At 35.8% G+C, this 20,941-nt stretch overlaps 1 protein-coding gene across 1 annotated transcript; it reads left to right on the top strand.

Annotated features, from left to right (window-relative positions):
- The first annotated feature begins 3,266 nt into the window (after positions 1-3,266).
- On the top strand, positions 3,267-6,738 carry LOC141683286 (blue-light photoreceptor PHR2). The gene is made up of 4 exons (XM_074487979.1): positions 3,267-4,392; positions 5,816-6,045; positions 6,134-6,235; positions 6,457-6,738. The coding sequence occupies exons 1-4, from the start codon at positions 3,397-3,399 to the stop codon at positions 6,533-6,535; spliced, it is 1,407 nt and encodes a 468-aa protein (XP_074344080.1). The 5' UTR covers positions 3,267-3,396; the 3' UTR covers positions 6,536-6,738.
- Positions 6,739-20,941: the final 14,203 nt, after the last annotated feature.

Raw genomic sequence — 20,941 nt, 5'->3', positions numbered from 1 at the left:
CATGTCTGAGCTTGATGTAGAAGCCACAACAAGATAAATGGTGTTTTACAACACACACCAGTGCCAAGTTCGTTGTCAAAAATTAGATTGCCCTTGCCTTTAAAATTATGCACATGTGATTCTTTAATATTGGACAGCACTGGCATCTCATTCTAGACATTTGAGACTGAATACAGACGGAAGTTGGTGCTTCAAATTTATATTGGTTAGTTTGCAAAAATTATTCTGATCTTTCTCTGAACATCTCTTTTCAGATTATACTTCAGGTTGTAAATCTAAAACCGCTATGTTATATTGTCATATGTGTGTAATAAGCCTTATTTTCTTCCCTATCATTTGTTCCCCAACTTTTGGGAAACAGCGACTAGGTTTCGCAGAAGTTAAGTTCATTTGTTCCCTTACAGGGTATCGTTTTTACGTAAAGTGTGGAGGGACCTACACATTTACAATGATTTGCTTTAATCCCTATTATTTAGGAATTATCTTAATTTCCAGGAATTTTCCCTGAATTATGGGATTTTTCCTTAATTTTCTGGAATTTTTCTAAGGCAAAAAAAGGGGGAACAATATGAGGGAATGAATTATTTGGCCAAGAGGGGAAATAAGGAAGGCGCGCTGATTAAATTTTTTTAAATAAACGTTTAACATCGGCTGGGCTAAAACACCGATGTTTATACGAGCAAAAGACATCGGTTGGTTAAAACAAATGTAGAAAACACCTTTTATATCGGCTCCAAAAGCAACCGAGGTCTAAGATGTGATGTTTATTCTACTTTTTCTAGTAGTGTTATTTGAAGGAAGTATGTCTCTTAGAAGTTTTAATAATTGAGTAAAACTCTTATCAGTCCACCCAAGTTTTACTTTCATTCTACACAACTTCATTGTAGTTGAAAATATAGTGAATTCATTGTTGCACCCAGGCTACAAAAGTTTCTTTGAATCTCTTTCTAAGATTTCAAGAATTTTCGTTGGTGAATGAAATGGTCTTCTACATCTTCTATCATCTTTTCTACTCTATCATTGCTCAGATCATCTTTGTCATTGTTGGTCCTACTATCTCCCTCATTTTCATAATTTCTATAAGAAGTTTCCCCTGAATCTATTACCTCACCATGCCAAATCCAATTTGTAAACTTTCTTTTAAAACCATAACGAAATAGATGGTCCTGCAAAGTCTCAATCTTAGAAAAAAATTTCATGTTACTGCAAAATTGACACAGACACGGGATCAAGTCTTTCTATCCATTCTCCTTCCCTTTCTTTTCTTGGGGTTTTAGCGCACATGAAATAAACTCATTAACACCCTTGATATAATCCTCCTCGACATGTGAAATGGTGTACATCCAAGTTTGATGATCCATTTATTACTTTTCTATATAATCAAAAACTAAAAAATATGACGCGAATCAGGATAATGCGGAAAAGAAAAACATGGAAGTTCTTATGCATTAATAAAACAATCCTGCAAAAATCTATAATTGAACATCAGCAATCAGCATACTTATTTGAGGTGGTTTCTCATGGAGCCTGCCTTGCAAGAAATTATTGACCATCTTAACAGGAACGATAGATGGTGACCGCCTTCAGCGTCTAGGTTGGATCATAGATAGTTTTGGTAACAGGTGAGAAATCTACTTTTGCGGACATATTTTAGGCAGTGGCTTATTTTGTCTATGTTGCCTCTATAACTCTGAGGTGCATATGTCCATGTACCATATCATACTCTTTATAATGATATGAATTTGTGATGTTTAATCTCTCGCTTCAGAAAAACAACCCATTTTTATTTGTCTTCATGTTAGCACAGAGTGGTGTGCATTTTTCGCACCATTACACGTATGGATCATTCAAGAACATAACTGAATAAATGTATAAAAACCATGCCCACATTCAATATTTTAAATATAATGTTACAATGTGACAGTGATGTTATTCAAGCATTTTGATTTTGTAACATTTTTCTCTACCGCGCGAAGCGCGGTTTGTTCAACTACCAACTCCAATAATCAAACTGCTCCATTGAATATTTGATTTTTTCTAGTGATTTGGATAATTAGAGATGGAGGATAATTGGCGGGTTAGAGTGTGCGAGAATATGGAGTTTGAGGGGTGGAAGGAAACTAGCATGGTAAGGCGAGATGATGAAGTGGGTTGCATCCTCATCTGGTGGGTAGCAGTTTGGGCGTAACCGTTTTTTTGATAATATTGGACGACATGATTTTTTGACGTAAATTAATGTAAAACTTGTCACTTGTTGAATGTAATAACCGTGAAAATCATTATAACAAGCAGACAATAACACAATAGTATAACGAGGGAAAATAAGAAACAAACTATATAAACAACATCAATTTTGATCGAGACCATATTTTGCCACTGCAAATTTGACTTGAAAATTCATATATAAAATATGTAATAATATGAAAAAAAAATGTAATGATTTGTATAAAAATGTATTAATTATTATGTACATGTTAAATTATCCCTTAATGAAAAAAGGAAAATGTTCATGTATTTGGCTTGGGGCTGTTAACTAATTAAACTTCACTTCAACACTCAGGCCAAAGTACATAATGACTTTGAATATGGTACTTTGTGCCCGTTTGGAAAATTTTAAAATAAGTAACCTATAATTTAAAATGAATAAATAATTTATAAGTAATAAGTTGATAAATACTTATAAGTTATAAAAGTGTTTGGATAATTTCACTTATAAGTTATAATTTTTTATTTAAATAAATCAAAATAAATAATTTATAAATATAATCATATTATTTCATGAATTTTAGATTAGATTAACATTTAAAAATATATTTTTTAAAATTAAAAATTAATAAAAACGCAAAAAATCAAAATAAGTTGAGAAAAAAGTACATGGTTAAAAATTGGATGAGTAAAGGAACAAAATTTAAAAATTCTATAGAACTAACATTAAACTTATCAGTTTATAAATTAAAAATCCGACTTATAAGTTAGATACACAAACACTCATCAATACTCACGGACTTATAAGTGTGACTTATAAAAATTCTTGACTAAATATTATTAAAAAAATCAACACCCGCCCATCTTTACAAAATAAATAAAAAAATGAAAGAAATACATCAACGTCAAAGAATTATATCGAAATATAAGTTTACAATTCAGTTTCCGAATTTTCAATTATATACTTAAATAAAATAATTAATAGAGTAACGACTCACCAACCCAAAAGTGCTAAATTATAAAAAGTTGGTAAAACAAGAGTTAGGTAGGTAGCCCAGCAGCCCAATTAACAATCTCCCAACATACACACTCAACCAAACAAACAAACGCAGCATCCATTCATATATATGATAGTATCCATTTAGCTTATCTTCTTCTTTCTTCATCTTTCACCCACCAATCCCCTCAGAAATGGCTTCCAATTCACAAACCCCTGAACCCCAAGAAGACCAAAACCAAACCCAACACCAACAACTCTCTCTCTCTCAATCTCTCCCACAATCTCTCCCAAAATCTCTCCCATTTGGGTCAATTACTCTATCTCTCTCCTCAATTCTCCCTACCCATTTCTTCCTCCCTCCTAAAATTACTTCCCTTTTCTCCTCTTCTCCATCCAGAGTCAAAATCCCATCTCAAATCTCTGCTCTTTATGATGTTTCTCTCTCTAGTTCTTGTTCCACTATCTCTCCTCAAAAGCCTTTCTTTAAGTCCACTGTCTCTCCGACTCCTCTTCAGAATACTCTTTTCTTGAACCCTAAACGCCCTTCTGAGCCTTCCAATGCTGCCGGTTTACGGAGAGCTTCGATTGTTTGGTTTCGAAATGATCTTAGGGTTAATGACAATGAGTGTCTTACTGCTGCTAATAATGAGTCTATGTCTGTGCTTCCGGTGTATTGTTTTGATCCTACTGATTATGGGAAATCGAGTAGTGGGTTCGATAAGACTGGCCCGTATCGAGCTACATTTTTGATTGAGTCTGTTTCGGATTTGAGGAAGAATTTGCAGGCTAAAGGGTCGGATTTGGTGGTGAGGATTGGGAAACCGGAGTCGGTTTTGGTTGAGTTGGCTAAGGCGGTTGGGGCTGAGGCGGTTTATTCGCATCAAGAGGTTTCACATGATGAGGTCAAGGCGGAGGGGAAAATTGAGAATGTGATGAAAGATGAAGGATTGGAAGTTAAGTACTTTTGGGGAAGTACATTGTATCATATGGAAGATTTACCGTTTAAGTTGGAGGAAATGCCGACTAATTATGGTGGGTTTAGGGAGAAAGTTCAAGGTTTGGAGGTTAGGAAGACGATTGAGGCTTTGGATCAGTTGAAGGGGTTGCCTAAAGCAGGGGATGTAGAGCCTGGGGAGATTCCGTCTTTGACTGATTTGGGTCTTAATTCTGCTGCAACTGTTGGGCAGGTAAAATGTTGTTTTTTTGAATAATTTATGAGTTAATCTTGAGCTTTATGTGCTGTTGATGTAGATGACTATATGGTTATGTTCATTATACTTAAAAAGTTCAAGTCTTCCCTACTCTTATGTAAAAAGGCTGAAACTTTAGGGAAGCTGACAATTCTCAATATGTACTTACATGAGCATTGAGCAGACAAGAGATGTTTACCATAATTTACAATTTAGAATTCAGTTCATATCTATGTAAACCAAATTATGACTGAAGTAGACTAGCCAGAGCCCATCAGCCTACATTTTATGTGGTGATAGTTCATTTAGCTTCATTCTTGCAACAGTAGTATGATTATATAAATATGTTCATTATACTATAAAAGATTCAGTCGTTCCAAATCCCAACACACAGGAGCTTCACTACTTAGGTGACAAACGTAGAAACGAACTTCATGTGTCCTGGCCCTGGAACATCTATGAGAGTTCTCCCTCTATACTTTAATATGACCTGTTCAGTACCTAGCTTGATGGGAAGAGGAAGAACTTACTGTTTACTAAAATACCAAAAAAGAATTTGTTAGATTTGACTATCTAATCAGGCCACTTAAAGTAGTGGCATTGGACATAGCCATTGGCTATAATCATCGTGACACCTTGATGATATCTGCCAACCTTGATTTTGATCGCTTGATCAGTTGATAACGAAGTGGATGATCAATTTATATAATCTAACAGGTGTTTTTCACAAGTTACCTAAAGACTATCGTCTTCCTGCTTTTTGATAACCATTACATATGTGCCTGTTTGGAAAATCTTAAAATAAGTAACTTATGACTTAAAATGAATAAGTGACTTATAAGTGATAACTAGATAAATGCTTATAAGTTATATAAGTGTTTGGATAATTTCACTTATAAGTCAGATTTTTTTTTATTTAAATAAATCAAAATAAATAATTTTTAAATATAATCATATTTTTTCATGAATTTTAGATTAGATTAACATTTTAAAAAATATTTTTTCTAAAACTAAAGATATTAAAAAGGCAAAAAAATTAAAATAAGTTGAGAAAAAGTACGTCGTTACTAACATTCAAATCAGCTTATAAGTTAAAAATTCGACTTATAAGTTAGGTAGACAAACACTCCTCCATAAGTACTTACGAGCTTATAAGTCATTATTGACTTATATGCTGTTGGCCAAACAGGCCCAATTATCTTTACAATCTTTCATTTTTCAGTTGCATGTGCTTATCTGCCTACTTGATTGAGAAATATTGCATTATATAGTTCAATTGTACAAATTATTAATCATCAAATAGGATTGTTATATGCTAGTAATCATGAGTTTATTTTCATATATGTTAGAGAATAGAAGAATTCTAATTTTTTATGCTGCTTTGGTCGAAAATATATCATAGCTGTTCGCTGATATGCAGGATGGGAAACCAGCTGCCAGTGCTTCTCTGGTGGGAGGTGAGACTGAAGCAATGCAGAGGCTTAAAAAATTTGCTGCTGAATGCCAAGCACAACCTCACAAGCCAAGCAAGGACGGTAGTAGTGATAGCATATATGGTGCCAACTTTTCCTGTAGAATTTCACCCTGGCTAGCTATGGGCTGCCTTTCTCCTCGAGCCATGTTTGATGAGCTTAAGAATTCTGCTTCCAGGTAGGTGTAAAGTTAGCTTCTCTGTCTCTTGTACAAATAATAAGACAATCAAACTTGTTGATATTGGATTTTATTATGTTATCTACAGATCAATTTCGGCTGCTTCGACCAAGAAAGATGGTGGCAGTGGCTCATCCGATACTGGCATGAATTGGTTATTGTATGAGCTTTTGTGGAGGGATTTCTTCAGGTAAGATGTAAAATGAAAATTCACATTGTGGAAAGAGTTTTTACTCGGATAGCTGTTGACTTTCATTTTCAACAGCTGAGGATATTTCTGTTTTTGATTTAAATTTTATCAGTAGGCCCCTCAAATTTTGACCTGGTTCATTATAACTAAATGTTCGCCCCTCAAGTTTTGATCTGGTTCATTATAACTAAATATTTTCCGATGCACTAATTTTCTTTCAGGTTCATTACCAAAAAATATAGTTCCGCAAAGCAGAAGAATGCTGCTCCAGTCACAGCTTGTACAGGTGCTGTTGCCTGAGGAAGGCCTTTGTGCATGAACCGGAAATACCTAAGAGCATATTGCTTCTCTTTGTTTTTTTTTATCTAAACTGTAGTTAATTAACTCTTTTCATTTGGGGATCCTAAATTTTTGGAGATATCATAATTGAGTTGCTTTAATATATGTTATATCACTGGAAGAACAAGTTTGGAATGTGTGCTTCTCATTCTTTTGTTCTAATATCTCCCGGATATGTAACTTTGCTTGAATTTGTTAGCGAAGTACGATTTCCAGCCATTGGTGTGACTAGGGATTTTTTGACCGCGCTACGCCCGCTCCAAATTTCTTCAATTTTGAATTTTTTTCACGAAGTTTGTAAATTTTATAACATAAACGGTTATCTTCTAGTTTTATTTAATTTAATTATTACAGTTATTTAGATTTCGTTTATTTTGAAATATAAAATTGATATTATAGTTTAACGTTAAATCTCAGTATTTTAATTTAGTTTTCTTTCTCTTACATTTTAACCAATTAAAAGTCTTTTAACTCATATTTTAACATTTCTCTTTTACGTTTTTAGTAGTCAATATTTTAATAATTTGTACAACAAAATTGAGTAAATATTTTTTTTAATTAAATGCTTTTTAAAAAAGTCTAGTAAATATTACATAACATAAATAGTACAATTCATTAAAATATGAGAATATTTTTATCAATCTTGTTCCTACTTAAACTTTGCATTAGATTGGTACACAGTATGTGAATAGATTTGACATATAGAAAAACTTGATTGATTTTTATTACTGTCTAAACATTACTAATCAAATATTTCAATTTTGTATAGCATTATACAATGGTGTCTACTTCAATAATGAAAGTTGACAATGGATTATATTTGTATATTGAGATTAAAAAAAATCTATTAACACATATATGTTTTTGTACATATATTGCTTAAACATGTGAACTCGAAATCAATTTTTGTCAATTACTCCTCTAACTGTATTTCTGTATATAAATTTCAAATATAAAAAATTATTTCAATATTACTCGGCGTCGCCTTACGGCGACCCCTCGCAGTTTAAAATTTGGAAAATTAAAAAAATGTAAATACTTAATATGAGTTATTTTAAAACCGTTGAATTAAAAACTGCAATGTTACATTTCTATATATATTGCTTAAACATATAAATTTGAAATTAATTTATGTCAATTACTCTCTAACTGTATTTCTATATATAACTTAAATATAAAAAATTAGTTCTATATTACTCGGCATCGCCTTACGACGACACCTCGTAGTTTAAAATTTGGAAAATTAAAAAATGAAAGTACTCAATATAAGTTATTTTAAAACAGTTGAATTAAAAACTACAATGTTGCATTTCTACATATATTGCTTACACATGTAAATTTGAAATCAATTTTTGACAATTACTCTCTAACTAACTGTATTACTATATATATAACTTAAATATAAAAAAATAGTGCAATATTACTCGGCGTCGCCTTACGGCGACACCTCGCAGTTTAAAATTTTGAAAATTAAAAGATATAAATACTAATATAAGTTATGTTAGGAATATGTGTATTAGTTTGATGATAAGTTAAACAAAACACTTAAGTAGAAATCTAGTGATTGTAGCCTCAACGGATAAGACCATCTTGGCTATCCGTTGAAGGAGTAGCTTTACTTAGCAATACGTTTAGTATTGTAGCACATTTCATTCTCTGGATTCAAGTTGTAATTCTTAGATGTTGTAGGAAAGTATCAGTCATTTTGACTACTAGTGGATATGCAAATAGGAGGGCTAATTGTAAATATTTCATGCCTTGTAATTTTGTATAAGTGAAGAAGTATCAACTGATATTGAAGACCTTCAACGGATAAGAAACAAAGCTTCAACGGATGTCTCTAATGCTTCAACGGATAATATCCATCAACGGATAAGTGCTTCAACGGATAAAGACTTTAACTGATAATGCATCAACAGATAAAGTTTCAACGGATAAAGCCTCAACGGATAAGGCATCAACGGATGAAAGCTTCAACGGATGCTTAGTTCATTAGCAGTTGATAGTGACAATTCATAAGCTGACAGAGGCACATGGGTTGACAGAGACAAACTGGAATGTGGAAGCCTCTAGGAGGAATCAAGAAAATGCAGCATTCCCATTCTGATGCAAACAAGGAAGTATTCAAAAGATTCACAGATTATCCTAGATTGAATTGGATAGAGAAATGAAGAAGAAACATGTGAAGAATCCTTTCAATTGTATTTTACAGTTTTGTCTTCACTTGTAAACTTGGTGTTATATAAACCAAGTAGCAGCTAGTAATTAGATAAGAATTTTCCTGAGCTGTTTAGAAATATCCAGAGAGAAAATCATCTAGTTTGTACTAGGAAGCAGCTGTGATTTAATTCTTTGAATCACATATTTTCTGAAATAACACATCTCTGGTGGAAAAACAAATCCACCAGAAAAGTTTTTAAGTTCTTTGTGTTCTTTACATTTGTGTTTGAATATATATCTGTCTGTATCAGCTTCAAGCAATTCACACACATTTGTTCACTCAAACACTTAGCCTTAGAAACTGCTCAAAACTTGAAAAATTTTGAGATTTACATTCAACCCCTCTTCTGTAAATCTCATTGTTAGTCCACTGGGAATAACAATTGGTATCAGAGCGAGCTCTTAACATACAAAGAGTTTAAAGATCTATTTTGCTAACATCATGAGTGCACAGAAGAATCCTCCTGCTACCATCATGAGTAGGAAGGATATTGGTATAAAGATCCCAGTCCTAGAAAAAGATAATTATCATCACTGGAAAGTGAAGATGCATTTACATCTTCTTTCTCAAGATGAAAGCTACATCAACTGTATTGAAAATGGTCCTCACATCCCTCACAAAGTAGCCACACCTGCTACTGCAACAGTTGCTGTTGGACAGTCCATTCCCAAGCCAAAAGCAGAATGGACTATTGAAGACATGGAAGAAATCCGCAAGGAAAAGAGAGCCATGAACATTTTGTTTAATGGCTTAGATCAAGATATGTTTGACAATGTCATCAATAGCCAAACTGCAAAGGAAGTTTGGGATACTGTACAAATCATCTGTGAAGGTACTGAGCAGGTCAGAGAGAACAAGATGCAGCTTGTTATTCCCAGTGGACTAACAATGAGATTTACAGAAGGGGGGTTGAATGTAAATCTCAAAACTTTTTCAAGTTTTGAGCAGTTTCTAAGGCTAAGTGTTTGAGTGATCAAATGTGTGTGAATTGCTTGAAGTTGATGCAGATAGATATATATTCAAACACAAATGTAATGAGCACAAAGAACTTATAAACTTTTCTGGTGGATTTGTTGTTCCACCAGAGATGTGTTATTTCAGAAAATCTGTGATTCAAAGAATTAAATCACAGCTGCTTCCTAGTACAAACTAGATGATTTTCTCTTTTGATATTTCTAAACAGCTCAAGAAAATTCATGTCTAATTACTAGCTGCTACTTGGTTTATATATCACCAAGTTTACAAGTGAAGACAAACTGTAAAATACAATTGAAAAGATTCTTCACATGTTTCTTCTTCATTTCTCTATCCAATGCAATCTAGGATAATCTGTAAATCTTTGAATACTTCCTTGTTTGCATCAGAATGGAAATGCTGCATTTTCTTGATTCCTCCTAGAGGCTTCCACATTCCAGTATGTCTCTGTCAACCCATGTGCCTCTGTCAGCTTGTGAATTGTCACTATCAACTGCTAATGAACTAAGCATCCGTTGAAGCTTTCATCCGTTGATGCCTTATCCGTTGAGGCTTTATCCGTTGAAGCTTTATCCGTTGATGCATTATCAGTTGAAGTCTTTATCCGTTGAAGCACTTATCTGTTGATGGATATTATCCGTTGAAGCTTTGTTTCTTATCCGTTGAAAGTCTTCAATATCCGTTGACACTTCTTCACTTATACAAAATTATAAGGCATGAAATATTTACAATTAGCCCTCCTATTTGTACATCCATTAGTAGTCAACATGACTGATTATTTCCTAACAACATCTAAGAATTACAGCTTGAAACCAGAGAGTGAAATGTGCTACAATACTAAACTTATTGCTAAGTAAAACTACTCCTTCAACGAATAGCCAAGATGGTCTTATTCGTTGAGGCTACAAACACTAGATTTCTACTTAAGTGTTTTGCTTAACTTATCATCAAACTAATACACATATTCCTAACAATCTCCCCCTATTTATGTCTACTAGAACTGTAGGCATAAATTTGGGTTTAGCTTGATGATAACAAAACACTTAACAAATATATAAACTGTAACAAAGTAGAACTTCAAAAGTGCTACAAAAATGTATATGCTGAGATGGAATTGAAGAATTACATTGTTTCCAAGGGTGCTCCTTTAGCCTGAGCAAATTACTTTCTTTTCCTTTGATCCCTGGTTTTCTTTCCTAGCCTCCTGTCATTCTCCTCTATTTGAAGTTGAAGTTGTCTGTAGAATTCAGCTTCATCTTCTTCATTGATATCTAACTTAGATTGCATATCCTTGAGAGTTTCATTACTGGCAATCTTTAGCTGATCTTCAATTCTGAAAAATCTTCTGACTCCTTTGTTGTCTCTGAACTCCATCAACCAATGAGGTGATTTATGAATTGTAATTCCTCTTTCTTGAATGAGTAAAGTTCTAGGCAAAGCATTGGGCTCCCTCCAAGTTTTCCTTATGTTGGCAATCTTGTTGAGAATCTCAGTCTTGGCAGTCCTGGTAAAGCCATAATCCTTTTGTATGGCTGAGTAGACTCTAATCAAGGTAGAGTAGCCTTCATTCAGAATTCTGTGAAGAGGCCATGTTCTTTCCCCAGCTCCTTTGTATTTGAACACTAGTCTTTCTGGTAGCTGTCTGTAGGCAGTTATTCCCCTTACTTCCTCCAGCTCATCCAGATAGAGTTCAATGTCTGAAAATTCTTTTATGTCACAGATGTGAACATAATCATCTTTAGAGGTTTGAGGTTTAGGCTTAGGCTTCTGTGTGAATTTGATTGAGGCTTTAGAGGGTGTTGATTTGATTCTTCTTTTCTGCTTCTTTGATGGTGGAGAAGAGGTTAGGAAGGTGGGCAATTTGATGGTGTCCCAATCAATTGGTTCCTCCTTGGGAATGATTGTTTCACCATGAATGTTCATGAAGGGGTCAGGTACAATTGGTTCAGGAATAGAGGGTAGTGGTTTAGATATTGATTGGGTTTCTTCAGTCTTATCTACCTTCTTTCTCTTTGCATTAACCTTCTTTCTTTTCCCTTTCTGCCATTCTTCCTTACTTCTTTCCTCCATCTCAGTACCAACCATGTCCCCCATAGCTTCATCCTCACCTTTGTCTTCAATTTCTTTCTGTTCTTCAGCCTGACTTGACTTTAGCTATTTTTCAAGCTTTGTTTGTGCTCTTTTGTCAGCCTTTAGCTGTTTGGCTTCTTCCTTCAACCTTTTGGTTTCTTCCCTCTTGGCTATTGAGAATTTGGGATGTCCTTGCATCACACATATGCTCTTTCCCTCTCTGAAGATAATAGCCATGTTTCTCCTTACAGCCTCATCCATGGTCTCTTTGAGATATGCAATACTTCTACCTAAAAGCTTGTCCTCATCAGCTTTTGGAAGAGGAAAATCCACCTCTTTTAGAGGATTCTTTGTAGAGTCCTTATTGGATCTGTTGTTGGGCTTGAGAACCATAGGTTGCAGATCTTTGGAAGAAGTTTCTCCATCCTTATGCCTCCCTACTGGCTTGAGTTCCATAATAATTGATTCCACTTTTGTGCTATGCTTTACAGATTGTGATTGAGAAGTTGTAGAACCAAATATTAGTTGCATCTTTTCATCAATCTTCTTCCTTTGCTCTTTGACTTGCAATTCAGCTGCTGCTATCTGGATTAGATCAATTCCATCTAGCTTTCCTTTGACTTGAATAGGTGGAGAAGTTGTGATGACAGGAACTAGCACTTGAGAAATCTGAACTGTTGTAGATGGCTCTCCTTCCCCTTCCCTTTTATTCTCCCCCTTTTTATTATCATCAAGGGTAGGGGTCAAGCCTTGTGCTTGTGCCAGCTGCATGAGTAGATTTGTTTGAGTTTGTTGATTCTGAAGAATGGTGACCATAGAGTCTTCAATAATTTGAACCCTATCTTCCAATCTGGCCAGCCTCTTGTCAGCATCAGATGCTTTCCTCAGTCTCCCCAACAAATCTTGCATAGTACCATAGGGTATAACTGAATCCAATTCTCAGCATTGTAGGATTTCAGATCAGCAATGTCCAGCTTGAGCTCATCCACACTTAGATTTTGCTGGTAATACTGCAACTGCAAGAGATGCAGAGATTCCAGATGAACTTGAAGAATTGCCTTGGTACCAACATCCTGAGTCTCCTGAAGGGCCTGCTGAATTGTCATGACTTGTCTGACCAAAGTGACACCAAACTCTCCTGGTGTTGATGGTTTTGCCCATGCCCATGCAGGAAGATCAGGAACAGAAAATGGGCCTGCTACTCCCCCTAAGTTCATGCTCTCATTAGAGTCATCATCATTAGAATTTACTCCAAATTCTTCAGATGGCTCACCAGCTTGAGAAGGCAGCCTGTTGACAGCAGCTTTGTCTCTGAGAAGAGATTCTGAAGTGTGTACAATGTGTAGTGTCTGTTCTGCCTCCACATTGCCCTGTGCAACCAATAATTGATAGGCTGAAACAGGGTGAGTAAAAGTGTCAGCATCCAAGGAAATGTTATCAATGACAGCTTTGTAATGTTGCTGAAATTATCTTTCCTTATCTGCATCATCCACTTTCATTAACTCACTAGCAATGGCTGGATCCACCCTTATAGCTTCTGTACCTGCCTTTCTCTCAATTTCTCTCTGTTCTTGCATCAGGGGCTCCCCCTGGCTCACACACACCCTCACACCCTCACCTTCACCTTCTAAGGTGGCACTCCTCTCACTCACTTTTGCCATGCTGGAAGAAATAGCATGCAATTGGTGACTCTCAACCTCTCCTTTTGCCTGGGAGCAACCCAGCCTCTCACTCAAAAGATCACTCCCTTCCCTCAAACCTAAAAGTGATTGTACAGTTGCCATGTCCTCTACAGTTGGAATTGTTTCTGTTAAGTGTGTAGAGACCATCAACGGATAGGGAGTATCCGTTGAAGTAGAAACTGATGGTATCAACGGATAACTGCTGTTAAGCTTATCCGTTGAAGAACAACCACTTGTTAATGGATGAGAGATATCCGTTGAAGAAGGAAAAGATGTAGATATAGAAAGTGACATAATTGTTGAATCTGTGTGGAATGATTTTAAGTGAGGTAACACAGATTCTGCAACTACATCTGAAAGAATTGGCTGATGATCCAACAAATCATCTAAAAGATGATGATCACCAGGTTTTGAGTGGGGCTCCTCCCTGAGTTTTAATGAGGGAGAATCAGGAATTGATGTGAATATCATATCCACATCCAGAGAGGGTGTTGGAGAGTTTGATGGATGGTGTGTTTCTATATTGAGAGAATGGGGCTGTGATTCCATATTTGCTGGAATCACATCAAGCTGAATTTGAGAAGGCACAGATACAGGTGGATGTATCTGTGCTGTGTGTGTCCCTTGTGTGGAAACTAGGGTCTTGGCCTTCTTCTTCCTTGAAAAGGCTTTAAATGGTGAATGTGTGGCTTCAGTATCCCTCCCTCTTTTGTTCTGTGTCCCTGGTTGGGGACTATTTTCAATAGTTACAACCTTTTGGGAGGATGCAACTAGGGATGTGTTGGACTCCTTTTGAACCACCACAGTCTTTTGAGAGACTGTGGCTTGGCTGGTTTGGGTACCACTCACCTCTCCCACCTTATCCTGGGGGGCTTTTTGATGTTCATCCCTCCCCTCACCAGTCACACCCTGTTCACTCCCTTCAGGGTTTATGGTAGTTGTTACAACTGTTGTCTTTTGAGAAACAACAGAGGTAGGTTTCTTTGACTTGACTTTGGAAATTTTAGATTTGGTGGCTTTGGTAGGAGCCTGTTTGGACAAAGACACAGGTTCCATAGCCACACTAGAAGGAAAAGAAACATTGGGGTTGGAAATAGTAGGAGTTATAGAAGTATTTACCTCACTTACCTGTGGTGCATTCATGATTGGCAAGTATACTAATGGCACCTGGCTGTTGAGGTTCATTCTCAAAAGGTCTGCAAGGACCCTTTTCTCTTGTGCCCAGCATTTGAGTTTATTATTCTCATTGGATATAACCAAACCTTCAGCAACATGGTTAGCCAATAACATAAAGAATCTAGCATAGTAGATGTTATGTGGTCTATTAGCTTTGTTACCTAATCTGGAACCTAATTCTAGCATAACACAGTTGCTAAAATTAAAGTACCTATCAGAAACTAGCATATAGAGCATATAAACAAGAGATGAAGTGATAGCATCAAAATTGCTAATCTTCCCAGAGAAAATCTTAATAAAGGCATCTCCAAGAAAACTCCATTCTTTCCTAAGGCCTTTCCTTCTAATACTACCTAAACTAGCAGAATCAAAAGCATAGCCTATGGAATCTAGCATAGCAGAGACATCTTTATCAGTGTGTGGTGTCATGGCATTATTCTCAGGCAACTTAAAGCAAGATTGTATATCATCACAATTAATGCAATAGTCCTTACCTTTGAGAGAGAAGGCAATAGTCATATCTGTGGAGTTGAACTCTGCAGTTGTCAAATCTCCTCAATCACCTCACAGTAGATGGTTGGGGCTTCCAGCATTGCATAGCTTAGTTTGCAGTTTTTGATGAAGTCCATCATCTTGTGATAATCAGAATGGGCTTCATTCTTTTCAACCAAGGCTATGAAATTATTCTTTTCATAAACAAATCCTGTTTGAGACATAATTTTGACTACTGGTGCCATTGTTGTGAGTAGAGGTTACAGAGAAAAACTTGAGAATTTAGAGAGAAAGAGAATAAGAATTACAAGAAAGCGTAAAGTGAGAATAAGAGTTCAATTGGGCTTTTATACTTTCTTGAATTAAAACGTAAATAAAATGATTGAATGATAATTTTAAGTAAGTTACGGCCGTTCAAGAATAAATAAAACTGTAGAAATTCTGAAAACTACCTTAAATACAATTACATACAACACTGTATATCTGTATCAACGGTTGAGTAAAAGAATCAACGGCTGTGACTCACTTATAGTAACTGACGTGACACTTTAACGGATAAGGGAAATAGTTATCCGTTGATGAACAACACCATTTTATCCGTTGAAGGATAAAATTACCAGAAATGTATCTATCTTTCAACGGATAATGAACATCCGTTGATAGAACAATTTTGGCTTTCAACGGATAGAGAATATCCGTTGATAGGATAAGTCTTAATTAAAGCCAACTTTGTTCTTGCAGCAAATTTCATTTCAGGCTTCAAGACAGATTATATAGATGACATAGATTATGAATAATTAATCATACCTAACTCACTTACTAATCTTGTGAATGTTGATTCATCAAGTGGCTTGGTAAATATGTCTGCAATCTGTTTTTCACTTGGAACAAAATGAAGTTCCACTGTACCTTTCATCACATGTTCCCTAATGAAGTGGTACTTGATATCAATGTGCTTGGTTCTTGAGTGCTGCACGGGATTTTTAGTAATGGCAATGGCACTTGTGTTGTCACAGAATATTGGAATTTTGTCAACAGTCAGACCATAGTCAAATAGTTGATTCCTCATCCATAGTATCTGTGCACAGCAACGACCAGCAGTAATGTACTCAGCTTCAGTTGTTGATGTGGAAACAGAATTCTGCTTCTTGCTGAACCATGATACAAGCTTGTTCCCTAGAAATTGACAGGTGCCTGTTGTGCTTTTCCTGTCTATTTTGCAACCTGCATAACCTGCATCTGAGTAGCCAATTAGATCAAAACCAGACTCTCTAGGGTACCAAATTCCTAGATTTGGAGTCCCCTTGAGATATCTGAAAATTCTTTTAATAGCCACTAAGTGAGATTCTTTAGGGTCAGCTTGAAATCTAGCACAGAGACATGTAGAAAATATTATATCAGGTCTACTAGCAGTTAAATATAAAAGTGAGCCAACCATGCCTCTATAACTTGTAATATCCACAGACTTTTCAGCCTTGTTTAATTCAAGCTTAGTGGCAGTGGCCATGGGAGTTTTTGCAGGTGAACAATCCATTAAGTCAAACTTCTTTAAAAGATCATAAATATATTAGTGTGACTAATGAAAATTCCACCACTAACTTGTTTAACTTGTAAACCAAGAAAGTAAGTTAGCTCTCCCATCATGCTCATTTCATATTTACTTTGCATTAATTTAGCAAACTTTTTACAAAACTTATCATCTGTAGATCCAAATATAATATCATCTACATAAATTTGTACAAGTATCTTAGAGCCATTAACATTTCTAAAGAAGAGAGTTTTGTCAACAGTACCTCTTGTGAAGTGATTATCTAGAAGGAACTTTGACAAAGTCTCATACCAGGCTCTAGGTGCTTGCTTTAGTCCATAGAGTGCTTTCAACAGATAATACACATGGTCTGGAAAATTTGGATCTTCAAAACCTGGAGGTTGGCTTACATAAACTTCTTCCTCCAATTCCCTATTTAAAAATGCACTCTTGACATCCATCTGATAGACTTTGAAATTGGCATTAGCTGCATAGGCTAGAAAGATTCTGATGGCTTCAAGTCTGGCAACTGGAGCAAATGTTTCATCAAAATCTATTCCCTCTTGTTGAGAATAGCCTTTAGCAACCAATCTGGCTTTATTCCTTATGACAATGCCATTTTCATCCATCTTGTTTCTGAATACCCATTTTGTGTCAATAGAACTCTTGTTCTTTGGCTTGGGTACCAGCTTCCATACTTTGTTCCTCTCAAATTGGTTTAGCTCCTCTTGCATTGCTAAAATCCAATCTGGATCCAATAGAGCTTCTTCCACTCGCTTAGGTTCCTCCTGTGATAGAAAGCTACTATACAGACATTCATCTTGAGTAGCCCTTCTAGTTTGTACTTTTGATGTAGCATCACCAATGATCAGTTCAAAAGGGTGATTCTTGGTCCATTTCCTTTGAGGTGGTAGATTAGCCCTAGATGAGGTTGCCTCAGTATTGTCATGATGTGAGATAGAATGTTGATTTGTTGAAACTCCCCCTGAGTTGCTGATCCTTTGAAAGGAATTGGGAGCTCTATCAACTGATGAAGTGAATTGATTATCCGTTGACAGACTGTGATCAACGGATGCCTCATTATGAACTTCAACGGATGATGCACTTTGTCTTTCAACGGATGCTGCATTGCTTCTTTCAACGGAAGCTAAATTATGACTTTCAACGGATGCAGCATTCTGTGCATTATCCAAAGGCAGATTTTGAATTCTTCTTGAGATGCCTTCTTTATCATTCTCATCTTCACTATCATCACAGTATATCTCAATGTTGTCAAATTTGAGTCCTTCATGATGTCCCTCATCTGTTAGTCCATCAATCTTTTTATCATCAAACACAACATGTACAGATTCCATGACAATGTTGGTTCTTAGATTGTAGACCCTATATGATTTTCCAGCAGAATAACCAACAAATATTCCTTCATCAGCCTTTGCATCAAACTTCCCTTTGTGATCAGATTGATTCCTTAAGATGTAGCATTTGCAACCAAAGACATGTAGAAAGTTTAAAGTTGGTTTTCTTCTCTTGAATAATTGATAGGGAGTCATGCATTTTGCCTGATTGATTAGAGAAATATTCTGAGTGTAACATGCACAATTAACAGCCTCAGCCCAAAAATAAGTTGGGAGTTTTGACTCTTCAAGCATTGTCCTTGCAGTTTCAATTAGTGATCTGTTCTTCCTTTCCACCACACCATTTTGTTGTGGAGTTCTTGGAGCTGAGAACTCATGCATTATCCCACTTTCTTCACAGAACAACTTCATGGTTGAATTCTTGAACTCAGTTCCATTGTCACTCCTAATATTCCTTACTTTGAAATCAGGATGATTGTTGACTTGCTTGATATGATTGATGATGATTTCACTAGCTTCATCCTTTGATCTAAGAAAATAAACCCATGAAAACTTTGAGAAATCATCTACAATCACTAGGCAATATCTTTTCCTTGAAATTGACAATACATTGACTGGTCCAAAAAGATCCATGTGTAGAAGTTGTAGTGGTTCATCAATTGCAGATTCAAGCTTCTTACTGAATGATACTTTCTTTTGCTTTCCTTTCTGACAAGCATCACACAGTCCATCCCTTGTGAATTCCACTAGAGGCATTCCTCTAACTAAGTCCTTTTTGACTAGATCATTCATTGTCTTGAAATTCAAATGGGACAGCTTCTTGTGCCATAGCCAACTTTCAACTGGACTTGCTTTGCTGAGAAGACAAGTAATGGATTCTGCATCTGTAGAGTTGAAATCATCTAAGTACACATTCCCTTTTCTAACTCCAGTTAGAACCACTTTATTGTCCTTTTTACTTGTGACAATACAGGCTTCAGAATTGAAGGAAACAGTATTCCCTCTGTCACATAGTTGACTGATGCTCAATAAATTGTGTTTGAGACCATCAACCAATACAACTTCATCAATGATGACATTTTCTTTTGAAATCAAGCCATATCCCATAGTGAATCCTTTGCTGTCATCTCCAAAGGTTATTCTAGAGCCAGCTCTCTCCTTAAACTCTGTGAGCAGGGTGAAATCTCCTGTCATGTGTCATGAACAACCACTGTCCAAGTACCATAGATTCCTTCTTTGTCCCTGTACACAACAAAATCAATCAAGTTGATTTTGGTACCCAAGTTTCCTTGGGTCCAGCCTTGTTAGTCTTTTTCCTAGACTTCATTCCTCCTGCATCTTTTGACTTAGGTAACTTTGGGTTAACCTTGGTCTCAGATGTGGTTGGTTGAAGTGTAGGGTTAGTCACAGAATCATTTAACACATTTGATTGAATTTGATAAGGCATAGATTGTGCAAACATGTTATTCCACATAGGCATATTATATGGCATTTGAGGCATACTAAATGCAGTAAAATAAGGATTGTTAATATATGGCATGTTTGCAAAATGTGCATGGGGATTCTGGTGAGACATAACAGGCATAGCATGCAGAGGTGACATAGACATGTTAGGCATGGATGGATTTGAAAGCATGGGAGCATTTTTAACGGATTTGCAATTATCAGATAGGTGATTAACACTTTTACAATGCACACAGCTTTTTCTAGGAGCATACCTATCAGGTGTGTAATTGTTATATTTATTAATCCCTACCTTCCCATTTCTTTTAGATTTTCTTTTAGTTTCCTTCTTATCCTCAACCAACTTAAGCCTATCTTTTAGCTGATCTAAAGTCATGTGTCCTATATTCACCTTACTGACATCTCTGGATGTGCTAGCTCCTTCTTTGACAAAGTTCTTGAGAGTTGAATCATTCTTTTTATTGAGACTTTTATTTTTAAAAGAACTTGCCTGTTTTAATTGATGAGCCTTCAACGGATGCTCCTTTTCTTCCTTCGATGGATAACTTTTATCAACCGTTGATTCCACATCCGTTGACAATCCATCAATTAATTCTAACTCCTTTTTGTTTTTCTTCCAGGCATCCTCACAGAATGATTCAATTCCCTGAACCTTTGCAATCTGAACACTAACATCCCTAGATGTTTTCCAGGCCTTGATTACCTCTTGCTCACTTTCTAACTGTGTAGAAAGAATTTCTACTTTCTTAACAGCTTCTGCTAGTTCATTCTCAACAGTCAAGCATTTAAGTTTTATCTTTTCAAGCTCAATTACCTGATCCTCTAACACAGCATTCCTATCACTTAAAAACATATTATTCTCCTTGATCCTAGTGTTTTCTTTTGCTAGTGATTTAAGGGAAACACGCAAATGATATAATTCATTGGTCATATCATTTATGGCTTCATTGCATTCATGTTTAGAAAACTGAGAGAGATCAGTAGTAATTACCTGGTTGCTTGATGAACTAGTTTCATTTTCATCAGAATTAGCCATCAGGGCTAGGTTGACATATTCCACATCATCATCTTCATTTACCCCATCTGCTGCCCAATCATCTTGAGTGAGAAAAGCTCTTTCCTTTTGTTTGAGCAAATCAAAATACTTCTTTTTGTAATCAACTTGCTAAAATTTCTTTTTCTCAGAATTTGGCTTCCTACACTCACTTGCAAAGTGTCCACTAATGCCACAGTTGTAACATTTGAACTTTGATTTGTCCACCATGTTTTTGTTTGGCTTAGTGAACTTTGTTTTTTTCCTGAACTTCATTTTTGCAAACCTCCTGGACAGAAAGGCCAAATGTTCTTCAATATCATCATATTCATCCTGACTGGAATTGTCTTCATCCTCAGCAACTTGCTCTT

The sequence above is a fragment of the Apium graveolens genome, chromosome 9 (assembly GCF_009905375.1).
Source record: "Apium graveolens cultivar Ventura chromosome 9, ASM990537v1, whole genome shotgun sequence".
NCBI lineage: Eukaryota > Viridiplantae > Streptophyta > Magnoliopsida > Apiales > Apiaceae > Apium > Apium graveolens.
The sequence above is the reverse complement of the archived record's forward strand: the minus strand, read 5'-3'. Positions and strand labels throughout refer to the sequence as shown.

Bases quoted from the DNA above. Each gene is read 5' to 3' on its own strand.
- LOC141683286 (XM_074487979.1), top strand. From the start codon at position 3,397: ATGGCTTCCAATTCACAAACCCCTGAACCCCAAGAAGACCAAAACCAA. The intron at 4,393-5,815 runs GTAAAATGTTGT...GCTGATATGCAG, and splicing joins CTGCTGCAACTGTTGGGCAG to GATGGGAAACCAGCTGCCAG. The intron at 6,236-6,456 runs GTAAGATGTAAA...ATTTTCTTTCAG, and splicing joins TTGTGGAGGGATTTCTTCAG to GTTCATTACCAAAAAATATA.